Genomic DNA, 15,634 nt, shown 5'->3' on the forward strand with positions numbered 1-15,634 from the left:
GTCTTTGAAAAGGGTCTTGTTCCGTGTAATTCTTCTCAAAATAAAGTCTTAACTGCAATTTTAGTAACTAGTGACTAAAGTATATGTGCCATGTTGTGTTATTTTTTTCTAGTGGGTCAATAACCTGGAGGCTGATAGCAGATATAATTCATGGCCTTCTAGTCTACAGGAGTTGCTTCGACCTACCTTTCCTGGTGTTATTCGGCAGATTAGGAAAAACTTGCATAACATGGTAAATGAAACTTCTACTTATTGTTTGCCTGTGAACTCTGTTTCTCCCTTCCCCTCTTCCTATCTTTTTGTCCTTTACTAGTTGCTTCCCCACAACTACTACCATCATCAGTTCAACTTCTTGTTCAAACAGAAAGGGCTTTGGAATATATGGATCTTTTATTGTGCTGAGATGCTACATCAGCATTGCAGCCTGTATCAGTGTGTGAGGAAATGCTCCGCATGTGTAACACAAAGCTTTAGATTTAGGCTACATCATTTTAGTTTTTTGTTTGTATTTGTTTTTGCAGTGCTGGGGATTGAACCAGACCTCACATATATGAGTCATACATTCTGCCATTGAGCTCCAGCCTCTGGTTTAGTTAACACTATTTTTTAAGAGCAGTTTTAGGTTCATAGCAATTTAAGTTTTGAGACAGTTCTCCTTTTCACTTAGAAGATGCATATTACTACTGGTTTTCTTTAATATCTTTTTTTTTTTTTTTCTGGCAGTACTTTTGATTGAACCCAGGGTTGCTCAGTAACTGAGCTACACACTTTAAGTGTGTGGTCTTTACTAACCACATTCTTTGACAAAGATGGATACAGCTGCTGGTTGTCTTAATTCCTCTTTTATGTGGTTCGGTAGTAGATACAAAAATCTTGGCTTCGTGTAAGATGACTAATTTCTATTGGCCCAGGAATATTTGAATAAATGTCATTTCATGGGTTCTTTTCCTTACCCTCTCCCTACAGGTTATCATAGTTGATCCTGCACATGAGGCCACAGCAGAGTTGATTAACACAGCTGAAATGTTCCTCAGTAATCATATACCATTAAGGTAACACTAGTATTGATTTGATAATCTCTCTATTTTAGCTGAGGTTTTGTTTGTCATTCCAAAGTATAAATCTGGGTGCTACTGAATTGTAGGGTAATTAATAGTGAGGATCATTAATGGCAATTTTACCTTCTACTTGGAATTGAAGCCAGTATCTTTTGGGGCTCAGAATTTGATTCTCAATGAATAGGAGCTTACCACCATTGAATTATTAATAAATACCTGTTTAAAAATAGTTCGTGGTTTCAGCTTGCTTTCCAGTGCAGGAGAGTTTTCCTAGGTTGAGTGACCACATCACAAAGCCAATTTCCACTTTTGGCAAACATATAGAGCTATGCCATAGTTGCTGTCAGACCATCAGGGACTAAATGTTACAAAATGTAACACAGCCTTTTATAGTGCAGACAGACACATTTATTTCAGTCATATCGCCAAATTTTCCAAATTTCTAGTTTTTTTTCAAGAATAAAAAATGTTTAAAGTTTTACATTTAAGTGTTAAGATATTTTTACTTTTATTCTGAATGCTTCTGATAATTTTACATGTTGATGAAATTTGTATTCTTAGAAAATCAAGAAAATAAAGATGGAAAGCACTGTTTAGCCAGCAAGTATTAGCATGTGTTTCGTGTCCAACACCAAACTGTTGTGGATGTTTTAAAAGCTGTATTCCTACCTTCTTGGAAGAAATCTTCAAGTGTATTTTCAAACCCTTAAGACTTCTAGAAGATCAAGTGCTAGATTATATCATACTAGCTATAAGTGCTTTAGAATTCAGGGAAACAAACAATAGACTGAGAAGTTTGGCATGCTCAGATATCTCAATCTGTGGAAGAAGTTGTTTTTCAGAGAGACTTTGAAGAAAACAGAATTTCAAATGCTAAGAAAGCAGAGATTTTTAGTTCAGTTAAAACATTTCATATAAAACGCGAATGTACTTGATAAGATGGAGGAATAAATTACTGAATCACAACCAGAGCTATATTTTGATTAAAAGGGACATCTAAGAATATGGAAGTGGACTCATGGTACACAGTGGGCACTGATGAAATATTTATTGATTGTACTGAGGGACAGGAAAAAGGATTGTGATCTTCAGTTGACAAAGGTAGATAAGAATAAGGCACCCAGACTCTGAGGCAACGAAAAGTGTGATGTGAACAGTTTTGGGGGAGACGTGAGCAGGCAGGCTTTACTTTTGCTCTTGGTGTGGGTGAATGTGGTCCTGCACTAAGGTTTTGGCAGGGGAGAGGTGCCTACAGGTTTTCAGACTACCTCCTGATATCTGTGGAGGGAGGCCCAGAAGATAATTCCTGGCCAAGCTAACAAAAAAACCTTTGAATCCTGTACTCCAAATTGGAAACTCGGGAATGAGGAATTAGTTGTAAGGAGATAGTAAGGTTCTGCTGCTCTAACTTGGTGTTAGCTCATATGTTTGCTTACATAAGAATATTAGACTGCTTTTCATGATTTCAATCAGAAGTGGGATTAAAAAAAAAAAAGACAGTTTTCAACTAAAAAAATCTTTCTATCTCTGTCCACATAAACATCCACCTCAGCAGAGCTAATCAATTTTAACAATTTGATATTTAACTTTATATTTTCCTGTTTTTAAGCTGTAAGCCCTCTATTCTAATATTAATAGATTGCTTTTCCAGAACTATGTTGATTAATTAATTAATATTGGTACACTAATATTAACTAAACTTCAAAGCTTCTATTAAGATTTACTGTTTGTGTGGCACATGGTAAGGGGTTTTGATAAAGGACAAATTTGGAATGTCAAGTATCTGTATTATAGTATCATATGAGTTCAAGTCACTGCTCTAAAAATCTACTGTGCTCCCCGTGTTTGTTTCTTCCTCCATTATCCCCAGAGCCTTGGCAACTATTTATCTTTTAACAGTCTTCATAGTTTCGCCTTTTATAGAATGGCACATAGTTTCAGTCATGCAGTATATAGTATATAGTCTTTTTTGAATGAGCTTCCTTGCATTGAAGATTCTTCTGTAGCTTTTTTTTTTTTTTTTGGTGCCTGGGTTTGAACCCACTGAGCTACATCCCCAGCCCTTTTTTATATATTTTATTTAGAGACAGGGTCTCGCTGAGTTGCTGAGGCTGGCTTTGAACTTGCAATCCTCCTGCCTCAGCCTCCTGAGCCATTACAGGCATGCTCCACTGTACCTGGCCTCCATTTCTTTGTGGGTTGATAATTTCATGTCTTTTAATCCCTTTTATGGATATATCACAGTTTATCTCTTCACCTGTTGAAGGACATCTTTGTGCTTCCAAATTTGGGCAATTATGAATAAAGCTTCTGAAAACGTCTGTATGCAGGTATTTGTGTGGACACAGATAACATTGCTAACATTGGCTAAATACCAAGCAAAATTTCTGGATTGTGTGATAAGCGTATGCTTAATTTTGTGCCCTCTCATTGTTTATCATCAAGGCTGACTCATCACCACTTTGTACACCATCAGAGATACAACTTGTTGTGGCCATTTGTCCCTATGCAACATCCCTCATGCACCAAATCCAAGTGGGTTTTTTGGTATATGTAGCTTTTATCTCGGTATTCAAGTCTTCTATCTTATTTGATTGGGTAATGAGCACAAATCCACTTATCCAAGGCAAATCATGATTTAATTCCACATGAGTACTAAAGAACACTGATGTTATTAACCTTAATATTAAAAGGACATCTGGCAAAATCATTCCTGTGGGCAGGTATTTAGTTTGTATGAATGTATTGTGTATTTTCCGGAGGAAGAGAACATTTTTGGCTCATTTTAATTTGTTAATATGCAGATAAATATTAGTGTTCCTTGTTTCAAATCTTCCATTTAGTGCCTGTGATGACTAAAAGCAGTTAGCCAGAATTCACTATTTATTCAAGTGCCTGTACAACTCAAATCAAAGGGCTGGTGTCTCTGTTGGTCTCCAGTCACAAAACTCTTCTGGGATGCTTTATCCCACCTCCAACCTTTTTTCTCTTTTATTGCCAACCTCACTCTCAAGGATTCTAAAACTAGCCCCCAGTTGACTCTCTCTCTGAAACCTATACAGAGATCACAGAAACAATATTGTGGCCACTGTTAACATTTATTTTGCTCCCAACGAGGCACCAGCGTTCCTCCATTAAAATGCTTCATTAGAATTAAAGAGATATTTGATGGGAAATGTAGGGATTGCTATGCTAGAGGCTCCCTTCATGGATATTACTTTAGGATGGGGCCAAGGAGAGAAGAAAAGGACAGGAGTGAGGAAATAAAAATAGCAAAAACAAATAAAACAAAAGTGTACGCTTAGTTGTCTTACAAAGTACCTGCACTATTTTGCATTTCTACTGGCAGTGAATGAGAGTTCCTGTTGTTCCACTCCATGCCAGTATTTCGTATTGTCAGTGTTTTTGTGTTTGGCCATTCTAATAGACGTGTAGTAATATATCATTATTGTTCTAACTTATAATTCTGCAATGACATAGGATGTTCCGCGTATCTTTTTTGGTTAAGTGTCTGTATAGATCATTTGCCCATTATAAAATTTGGTTGTTTTCCTAATGTTGTTTTCAGAGTTGTTTTTATATTTTAGCTACCAGTCCTTTATCACATGGGTATTTTGCTAAGATTTTCTGCCAGCCTGTGGCTTTTCCTTCTGCTTTTTATAGAGCAAAAGTTTTTAATTTTTTAAAATATAATTTTATTTTTATTTGTTCTTTTTAGTTATATATGACAAATAGAATGTATTTTGACATATTATATATGCAATGGCGTATAACTTCCCATTCTTGTGATTGTACATGATTTGGAGTTACACTGGTCGTGTATTCATGTATGAACATAGGAAAGTTACATCTGATTCATTCTAGTATCTTTCCTAATCCCATCTGTAGATGCATAATAGCATTTTTCTTGTGGTTTATGTCTTTATTTTAAAATGTAATAAACTTAACCTTGGTTGTGGCTTTTTGGTATAGGACAATTATAAATTTTTATCCATATTTTCCTTTTATCTATATTTCTGATGTTGCTTGTGTTAAATCTCAGAAGCTATCCTTGTTTATTTTTAGTGTCCAAAAGCTTTCATTTCTCCAATTTTTTGTTTAAAAGCAGAATAAAATTTCCATCTAGAACTAAGTAAGTAATTCCCTTCATGTCAGTAACGGAATCTCTGTGTGATTAGAAACAGCTTTCTTTTACATTGGAAAAGCCTACAAGAACCTACTCTTATTTTTGTATGTGAAGTGTGACTGCCTCTGTCAACTGGGTTAGAGTGGGGTGTGAACTGTGCTTTTCACTTACTAATTGTATCCTTATATTATCTGCAGTACCTGAGGATGGGATGCTGTTCTTTTCAGCTGGTTTTCATTCTTTGAGATGTTTCTTCTTCTTTCCCCTCTAGAATTGGTTTTGTATTTGTGGTTAACGACTCTGAAGATGTTGATGGGATGCAAGATGCTGGAGTGGCTGTTCTTAGAGCATATAATTACGTTGTCCAAGAAGTGGATGATTATCATGCCTTTCAAACTCTGACACATGTATGTTTTTGTTCAAAATGACATATAGTTTTTTAAGATTTAACTTGGTGTAAAGCATAAAATGTGGTAAGAAGGATTTTGTTTTTCTGTAAATTATTCACATAAACTATGTGTTTTGTATTTCAGGGATTGCTTTTACTATATTGATTTGCTAACATCAATATTAGATTGCTAAGATTTCATCCAAGATGAGATTCTTTAGGAGCCCTGCCAGAGCATCTTAGTCATCTGCCATTTGGTGCTTTGAAATCACTGGTTAATATCTTCTATCAAATATGATAGTCTCTACTTGTTTAAAAAAAGTTTACTTTTTTTCTTTTAAGACTGTCATGATTTTTTAAAATTAGGATTTAGCGTAACATATAACTCATAAAATTCTTATTGATCCTAGTCTTGTTTTTCTATATTTGTTAGAAAATCTGAAATGCTCTGACTTGTATGTATAGTCAAAGGATTTACTTATACAAGTTCAATCAGAATTCTCTGTTTTCTTGTTATTTCTTTTTTTAAAAGTTTTGAATATAAACAACTTTGTAAGTAACAGTTGTTTTGTTTTCAGATTAATGATAACCTTAAATAATACATTAAAGCGTTTATCTCACCACTTCTATCCAAATACATGATGTTAGTCTGCATGTTATTATATTTATTGTTTTGAGTTTCATTTGAGACATTTTTTGTTCATTAGAATGTTCACTTACTTTTTTGGCAAACATTTATTGAAGACCCAGCATGTGCCAGGCCTGGTACTAGCTGTGGCGAATAGAAAGACATAAGACTTCACCCTTGTCTTCAATGACATTACAACTTCCTGGAGGACAGATACAGAGAGAGAGTGTTCTACATTGTGGAGAACATAGCTGGCTATGTGGCACAGGGCCTTTGTTCCAGCTGGGAAGGTCTTGGGTGTTTTTGTGGAGTGGGAAGTTGTCCCAGCAGAGTCTAGGAGGAAAAGTGGTAATCAGTTAAGCAGTTGCAAGTCAGACATGGTGATTCCAAGTTGTTAGTGTGAGCTGGGGATTATGAGAGTAAAGTGGAAGGGGGAGCTATTCCTCAGGGCCTGTGTAGTGTAGGCAGCTGGGGTGTGTGGAACATGGCAGGCAGATTTAAAAACTCGATTCTGCTGCAATGTGGAGATTGATCTCATGCAGGGCAAAGGGAGTAACTGGGATTCTAGTTGATAAGCTGCTCTGTTATCTCCATGAGAAATTATGAGGAAGATAGTTAGCAGTGGGGTTGTGGAGAATGAAATAGAAAAAGAGGCCACTCAGAATAACAAATGTTTTAAAAGTCTGCTTTTCAAAGCCCCTCTCCCCCACCTTCCTGGATAGGCATGTTAAGGAAAGGATAATACAAATTTTATTTTTTTGTTTAATTTTTATTATAAAAATAATACATGTTTATTATTAAAAATTTCAAATAATATTTGTATCAGCTTAAAATTTCTCAGTCTCACCCCTTTCCCTTCCCTGATCCTCTTTAAAAGTAGGTATCATTAAAGGGTTGCCTTGCAGCCTTTTAGATGTTGAACTGTACACATATAGACACAATTTGCTATTTATTTCTTATCTGGTTTTTTTTTTTTTTTTCCAGTACTGGGGATTAAACTCAGGGCACTCGACCACTGAGCCATAGTCCCAGCCCTATTTTGTATTTTATTTAGAGACAGGGTCTCATTGACTTGCTTGTCTTGTCTGAGGCTGGCTCTGAATTTACCATATTCCTGCCTCAGCCTCCTGGGGTATAGGTGTGCACCATATTGCCCAGCTTTATCTGCTTTTTAAACACAGGGATTTAGCCATATATAATTTCTACCTTTTTTTTACCCTAAACATCATGGAAATGCATCCTCATCTCAGTGATTACTTATAAGTGTTCGGATTTTCCTTAATGAATTTTGCATTTGGAACTTAATGTGATTATGAATTGATTGGAGCACTTAACTTTTTAATTTAAACTTTTTTTGTGCCATTTCAAAATTATTTAGTTTCTCACCTAGGAAGGCATTTTAATGAAGTATTTAGAAAAGGGAGAATTCCTACTGTGTTCCAATTTGACCTCTTAATGGTTTTTTTTCTACATTCAGAAATCCTTCATAATGAACATTTTGAAATTTGGGTTTAAAAGTGTGGTTACCTGTTGGTTTCTTTGTTCAGATCTATAACAAGGTGAGAACTGGAGAAAAAGTGAAAGTTGAACATGTGGTCAGTGTCCTGGAGAAGAAATATCCATATGTGGAAGTGAATAGCATTTTGGGAATTGATTCTGCTTACGATCAGAATCGGAAGGTAATAAATTCTTTGATACATCTCATTTAACTGCAATATTGTACTGTCTTCTTTTGGGGAGGGTTGTTAACGGGGGGAGTGTAGTTGAAGTGTTCAGTACTTAACATTTAAAAATTTAATAGCTTTTGGTTTTCTTTTTTGAGCCATGGCCTCACCATGTTGTCCTGGTTGGCCTCAAACTCAAGATCCTCCTAAGTCAGATACTGCAGGCACACAACACTTGACTGTCTAGCTTTTAAAAAATTAGAAATGTGGTATATATATACAGTGGAATTTTATTCAGTTATAAATAAAATTGAAATGATGGCATTTGCAGGAAAATGGATGGAATTAGAGACCATCATGTTAAGTAAAATAAGTCAAACTCAGAAGGTTAAGTGTTGTATGTTTTCCTTTCATATATGCAGAAGCTAGAGAGGAAAAAGAAAAACAAAAATGGGGTTGGATCTCAAAAAAATTCAAAGGGAATTCATTTCCCTCCATGTTTATTATCCCGTTCCCCTCACAACCTCTTATATGTAATTTTGTATAACAATGAGGGTCTCTCTCCATTTCCATGCAATTTCCCTTTTTTCTCCCTTTCCCTCCCACCTCATGTCTCTGTTTAATGTTAATCTTTTCTTCCTGCTCTTCCTCCCTGCTCTGTTCTTAGTTGCTCTCATTATTACAGTAGATGGGGTAGAGAGAGACGATGGGAGGGGAGGGGAGGGGGGATAGTAGAGGATAGGAAAGGTAGCAGAATACAACAGTCACTAATATGGCAGTATGTAAAAATGTGGATGTGTAACCAATGTGATTCTGCAATCTGTATTTGGGGTAAAAATGGGAGTTCATAACCCACTTGATTCTAATGTATGAAATATGATATGTCAAAAAAAAAATTCAAAGGGAGATCTGTAGAAGGAAGAGACAATGGTGTGGGAGACGGGTAGGAAGAGTGGTAATGCTGGGGAGTGATATTGGCCAAATTATGTCATTATATTGTGTGCATGTAGGAATATGTAACAACAAATCCATTAATATGTACAGCTATAATGCACCAATTAAAAATGTGCAAAAAATTTAAAATAAAAAACCCTTAGAAACCAGATCACTTTTTAGTGTTTGAAAAAGTAGTTTATATTTCAGTTTTGTGAAGCTATCATTGATTTTAACTTGCATATTAACTATTAAATTGCAGAATAAATACTTTTTATAATTTAGTAGTAGTGCTTGTATGAAGTATGTTCTAGACAAAAACTTTGAAATGTCCAGCTGGGAGATGATATACAGCTTATAATATATATCATATTGGCTTTAATTGTTTGGGCTGGAGATGGTAATATATTAAGAAATGTGATAAACAGAAGTGACAAAGCGATAGTAAGGATATAATAAGGGAATTTAAAGATAATTATTTTTCTTATGAGACATTAAATACAATAAACGACCCTTACCTGTTATAAGCAGGAACAATTTGGTCAGCTTATTGAAAATGTATGTTAAGGCAAGAAATCAAAATACATTTCTGAAACATTTTAATTTAAAATATATGAGGTGGGGAGGAAGCAAGAGGGTAGGAAAGATGGTGGAATGAAATGGACATCATTACCCTAGGTACATGTATGATTGCACGAATGGTGTGACTTTATGTCCTGTACGGTTGAGAAATGAAAAAGTCTGCTCCATAGCTTTCTATTGTCATGTATAACTGATTAGAACTAATAAAAGAATAAATAAAAAAAAGAAAAAAAATTTTACCAACTTTTTTCCTTTTTTTCAATGAAGAACAAAGCCTTTTATTTCTTTGAGCTATCATTCCTTTATGAACCACAGTCAATGAGTTATTTATAATCTTTTTTCATTTGAGCACAGAATCCTTCTAGATTTTTATAATCTTCTTTCCAAGCATTTTAACTTGTCTGACCCATACTCAGTTTAGCCTCAGTTAGTTTTATCCTTATCTTTTTGAGTTTTCCAGTCATTCAGTTTGTAGGTAGAACAACTTTTTCTTTCTGTACTCATTTTTTGGTTTATGTAGTATTAAATTGTGTTATTTCACTAATGAAATAGTTGATTTGGGAACAGAAACAACTAATGGTTACTAAGCATGAGCCTTCTGGAGAGTTCTTCACTAGTGTTAGTGTTTTGGGTAAGACAGTGTTTACGGTTACTGTATGGGATGCATTGTGATGTATTCTACTTGATGTTCTTTTTTTTTTTTTTTTTTTTAAAGAGAGAGTGAGGGGGGAGAGAGAGAGAGAGAGAATTTTTAATATTTATTTTTTTAGTTCTCGGAGGACACAACATCTTTGTTGGTATGTGGTGCTGAGGATCGAACCCGGGCCGCACGCATGCAAGGCGAGCGCGCTACCGCTTGAGCCACATCCCCAGCCCTACTTGATGTTCTTTGATTTAAAATAAGTGCTTGTCACAACTTAGTAAGTAAATTTTGCAAATCACTAATGTTACAACCCATAAGTGCTCCAGAGCATTATCAATGGTGATATGTAATTTTAGAGAACATGTAGTCTTACGTCTCCTTAGAATTATCTCATGACAGTGTTCTATCTATTCAGACACACACACACACACACACCAAAAAAAATCCCATAATACAGCGTTATTACTACATATTCAGCCTGCACATGGTACTTACTTTTTTTTTTCTTAATAGTTGTAGTTGGACACAATACCTTTATTTTATTTGTTTATTTTTATGTGGTGCTGAGGATCAAACCCAGCACCTCGCATGTGCTAGGTGAGTGCTCTACCACTGAGCCACAACCCTAGCCCCAGTACTTAGTTTTGATGTGTTTTTATCACTTATCTTCTGGACCCAAGAATTGAGGGAATGACTTAGAGAAAAGATCCCTGAACCTTAATGTTTTCTGTCTCTTAGTGGGAATGATATAACTAGGTAAATCACTATACCTCTCTGAATTGTAATTTCATAATCTCTGAAGTGAATCTGATATTTTCCCTACTTACTTCATGGGATTATTTGAGGATCAAATGAAATAATATGCATAAAAAAAGTTTTGGTAAAATGTGCGGTATAGACATAGGTTCCAATTACATAGTTGTATGTTATTCCTTCAACTCCTGGTCCCAGAAGGTAAGTGATTTAAGCATCTTGGGTATAATCTAAACTCAATTTTTTTTAGTACCTCACCCTCATTTTCTTATTATTTATTCAACTTTTTGCAGGATATAACCAAAGACCTAATTCTAAATTTAGATCTCAAATTTATGCTTCTCTACCAATGAATATTCAAGGCCACAAATCATATATTTTTGGGGGAGACACTCTTTCTCTGGCTTTAGTCTAAAGGAACATTGGTGATATTAAAGACCATAGGGCTGGAGTTGTGGCTCTCTGGCAGAACGCTTGCCTTGCATATGTAAGGCACTGGGTTTGATTTTCAGCACCGCATAAAAATAAATAAACAAAATAAGTAAGAAAAATTCAAAAAACGTTTTTAAAAAAGAGACTTTAAAGGCCAAGGAACTTGAAGAGAAGTCAGAGGAAGGGACATAAAATATTAGTGAACTTTAGTTCTTTAATTTTTTTCTTTGGTGAGAGAGTTCAGTGCAGAACTTTAATGTAGCTGAGACTTGAAACTTTTGGAGAGAATGTAAACCTTGATGAGGTAATTTAAACTCAAATTTTTAAGTGCATTATTTTGATAGACCATGATCTTCAAAAACTTTGTGCTCTCCCAAAGTGCTAGAATTTGAATGCCAAAATCAAATTGATTCATATTCTGTCCATTAATGGTCTGTGGGTTTCCTTAAATGAAGTTAATACTTAAGTGTTCTGCAAAGCTGCTGGGGATCCAAGGCTCTAAGAGGACCACCTCACCATACTATAGTAGCAAGTGTTTATTAATCAGGTAATTTAGTTAATTGAGATTTGTTAGGAGATATGCTACTCGAAGGTGATTCAAGTTTTAGAGGGATTGCACAAAATACTATTTAGCAAGAACAAGACACAAGATTGTAACTAGAGAAATTTCAGAACTGTTTTGGAGTAAGGAATAAAGTTTGAATTCTAAAAACAGTAATAATACTGGTCAACCCCCTGCTATCAGCCCTGATAATCCTACTTTGGGGAATTCACACAGCTTCATTGGAAGAGACAAAGAGATGAGAACAGTATTGTTTTGATGATGGTGATGTTCTGAGTGTTCGCTCCTTGTTTGTGAAGGCCCAGTGCAGAAAAGGGCAGTTCTGTCACTTTGGGGCAAGAGGAAGCCTGAAGGTCTCTTGGGAGCACTGGTAAATGAGGTCTCAGAGTAGCCTGAGGATGGCTACCTTGTGTTCAGTCACTTACTTTTCTTTTCTTTTCTTTTTTTTTTTCTCCCTTGGGTACTGAGGATTGAACCCAGTGCGTCCAGCGTGCTAGGCAAGCATTCTGCTGCTGAACTACACCTCCAGCCCCTTTTCTGTTTTTTTTTTTTCAAAATAAAACAATAAAACCTAGTAATTTTTTTTCCATATTGATACAAAAACAGCAGGAATAATATTCTGTAGAAAAAGAGTAAGTGAAGTAAAGGAAAAGTGGGATCACTTTGGGAATATCAAAAATTTGAGAGAATTTATGGAATTTTCCCATTCATAACACTTAGAAATGTTTAACTTTCATTTTCTCTTCACCTATTGAAGAAAAAGTACAAGTGCCTTTTTTTTAATTTCCGATGACTGCTTTATCAAAAGTATTTGCTTTGGGGTTGGAGTGTACATGTCGAGTATATGAGGGTCTGTATTTAATCTCTAACATTACATTAAAAAGAGAAAAAGTATTTGCTTGAAAATTTTTGAATAGAGGAGACAAATTGGGAGAAAGGTTATTTTTACTTGTGTTTAAATCTTGCTTCTGCTAAAGATCTGAAGAGAATATCACAGACCAGGCTCTTAAGTACTTTCCCAGACTTGGCCATTTTCCTCATCTGTCTCAACAGATTTAAGCTGCTTAGTTTCCTAACTATTTAGGTAAAGTTCTCTCAAAGCAAGGATGTTGAGAAGATCTTAGAAGTCCTAAGAATCTAATGATTAATAAGAATTTTTAAACTACAAGAGCTTTACCTACACACACACACACACACACACACACACACACACACACACACATACACACACACGAACACGTGAACAGGTTCTTCTGAAATAATTAGTTTTAGGAAAAAATGACTGCTTTTAGCCTATATAATTGTACTTATGAATATATCTGTGCTTTTTGTTAACAAATCTGAAGTAATAATATCTTTTGTGTGTGATAAGTAGACAATGCAATTTAAGTAGAACTTTTTAGCTGAACAGATTTTTTTCTGATTAGGTGTATATTTATATCTTTCAAAGCCATTAGGAGAAGTTTTAACTTGTACATGCAAACATTTTACTTTTGACATATATAACCATGAGTATTAATCTCATTTGTCATTTGTGAGTGGCTCATTACAAGACTTTGACAGTAATTAATGGTTTTTAGTAATTTATCATTAACATTTCCAGTGATTTGTTTATAGAAAAATCTCACTTGTCATGCTTAAATCCTACTTTGCTAACTGGGTTGTTTTGTTATTTGTATTATAAACTATATACAAGTGGTAAAAAAAGAAAGCAAATTAGTTAAATTGCCTCCTTCCATTCCTGACTGTGACTCCAATACCTTTCTATATATAAGATCCATGTTACTTATTATTATCTCTTGGAATTATAATGTGAGGTTTTTTGTTTTGCTTTATTTTCAAAATTTGAGATGGGATCTTGTTGTGTTCTGCCTTTTGGTTTCTAACGTGGGCTCAAGTGATCTTCCAATCTCAGCCTTCTGAGTGCTGGGACTATAGGTGTGCACCACCTTACCTAACTTTTTTGTTTTAATTGGTAGAGGAGGATGGTATCAAAGCTCAAGTTATATTAAAATTGAGTTTTTAAGGACTTCTGTGATATAGTTGAGGTTTTAAAATAGAATTAATATGGTATGAGTTTGGAAGTGTTAATTTAAACATTTTAAACAATGAATGGTGGCTCATGCCTGTAAGTAATTCCATCGATTCTAGAGGCTGAGGCAGGAATATCGCAAGTATAAGGCCAGCCTGGGCAACTTAGGGTTGGATCCCTACATCAGTAGCCCAGTGGTAGAGTGCCTGTTGGTTCAATCCCCAGTACTGCACTGAATAAATACATACATACACACTGAAATCAACCTAGAAAGCCTTTTTGACTGTACTGTATTATACTCCATCGGTTACTTATTACTGGGCTAGATCTGACTAGAGTCAAATCTATTATTGATGACTAATATTAATTATTAGTTTTTTGTTTGGCCTATCTAAGAAAAAGTTATAAATTGTGCAACTTTCAGAAAAGATCCACTTAAAAGGTATTTGTTACATCTTAGGTAGTAATGTAGTTTTTAGTCAGAAAAGTTAGTTTGAGGGAACAGTACCCTTGTTGATAGGAGAAGTGTTCATTTCAGATCTATTTACCATTTTGTTGCCTTGGTATTTTCTTATTAAGAAACTTCTTTTGTACTAGAAAAGGTGAAAGATTTGACTTAGTATTTCTTGGAGCAATTTTTGAACCCTGTTTCCCCAGAAACCTTATTTTGTTTTCTACAGGTATAATTTTTTGATCGTGATATGGACCCTTATTTATTTTGAATCGGGTGTAAATATTTCAGGGCATTCTGCCCAAGAGTATTATTAATTTATGGTAGAAGCTAGCTGTGCTGAGTGGTTATGGTAACCCCCCAGCTATATGTGGTCTTTTAAATGGAAATTAACTAAAATTGAAGGTTTAGTTACTTAGTCATTGTAGCAATATTTGAAGTGCTCAGTAGCCACAGGCAGTTAGTAACTACTACACTGGACAACACAGAGTATTTACATCATTACAGGAAGTTCTGTTGTACTTATAATGTTAACCATAGTATATGCAATATGTAGCCTGCAATACACACATAACATTTCTAATTTGATTTTTGGGGGGTTTTATACTTCAAACTCATTTATTCCTATTAGAAGAGGTATGTAAGAAAAATAAGCTTTGTTCCATTTGTGTCATGAGGGGCAAAAAATGTACGGTTTTGTGCTCCCTTGTGTTCTAGGAAGGAAGAGGCTACTATGAGCAGACTGGTGTCGGTCCGCTGCCTGTCGTTCTGTTCAATGGAATGCCCTTTGAAAAGGAACAGCTAGATCCTGATGAGCTGGAAACCCTCACAATGCACAAAATCCTGGAGACCACTACCTTCTTCCAAAGAGCTGTGTACTTGGTGAGTAGCATTTCAGGGCTGACTTTGAAAGAAAAGAGTTTGCTTATGTTTTTGTTGCTTCTGTAGTTGGCAGTAAAACTCTCTTGCAAGAGAACAGTTAGCTTTCATTTTTGTAGCTTCTGTAGTATGCAGTAAAACTCTTTAAGCAGCACTGTTTTCTGTGTGCCACTAATTGGTTTGCAGACTCCTAGAAACTCTTGCTATAACTAAAAATATTCATAAAACTTCTGTATAGTATAATTGAAATAACAATTTTTATTGGTTTCAGGATTAAATATTTATTTTATTATTATTATTATTTATTTACAATGCTGGGAATTGAACCCAGTGCCTCATGCATGCTGGGCAAGCATTCTATCACTGAGCTATATCTCTGGCATTAAATATTTAAATTGTAAGAATTCCTAAGGGACTTTTTATTCTATTTGTAAGAAATTTTGACTTTGGAAAGACTGAAACATTTTTACTTATACATAATTATTGATTCTAGTTGTTGATAT

The 15,634-nt window shown here is 35.0% G+C and overlaps 1 protein-coding gene across 7 annotated transcripts in view; it reads left to right on the plus strand.

The window, feature by feature from the left end:
* The window catches only part of UGGT1 (UDP-glucose glycoprotein glucosyltransferase 1), a 111,310-nt gene that overhangs the window by 40,098 nt on the left and 55,578 nt on the right, over window positions 1-15,634 (plus strand). For all 7 annotated transcript variants that reach the window (XR_014018069.1, XM_081261700.1, XM_081261701.1 and 4 more), the window contains exons 14-18: window positions 113-232; window positions 967-1,052; window positions 5,456-5,591; window positions 7,748-7,879; window positions 14,970-15,134. Coding sequence is in view for 6 of the 7 variants with exons in the window: in XM_081261700.1 (XP_081117826.1) it covers window positions 113-232; window positions 967-1,052; window positions 5,456-5,591; window positions 7,748-7,879; window positions 14,970-15,134 (639 nt within the window). In the remaining variant the exon portion in view is untranslated. The remainder of the gene's footprint in view (window positions 1-112; window positions 233-966; window positions 1,053-5,455; window positions 5,592-7,747; window positions 7,880-14,969; window positions 15,135-15,634) is intronic.

The sequence above is a fragment of the Spermophilus citellus genome, assembly GCF_964194105.1.
Source record: "Spermophilus citellus genome assembly, chromosome: 11".
Taxonomy (NCBI): domain Eukaryota; kingdom Metazoa; phylum Chordata; class Mammalia; order Rodentia; family Sciuridae; genus Spermophilus; species Spermophilus citellus.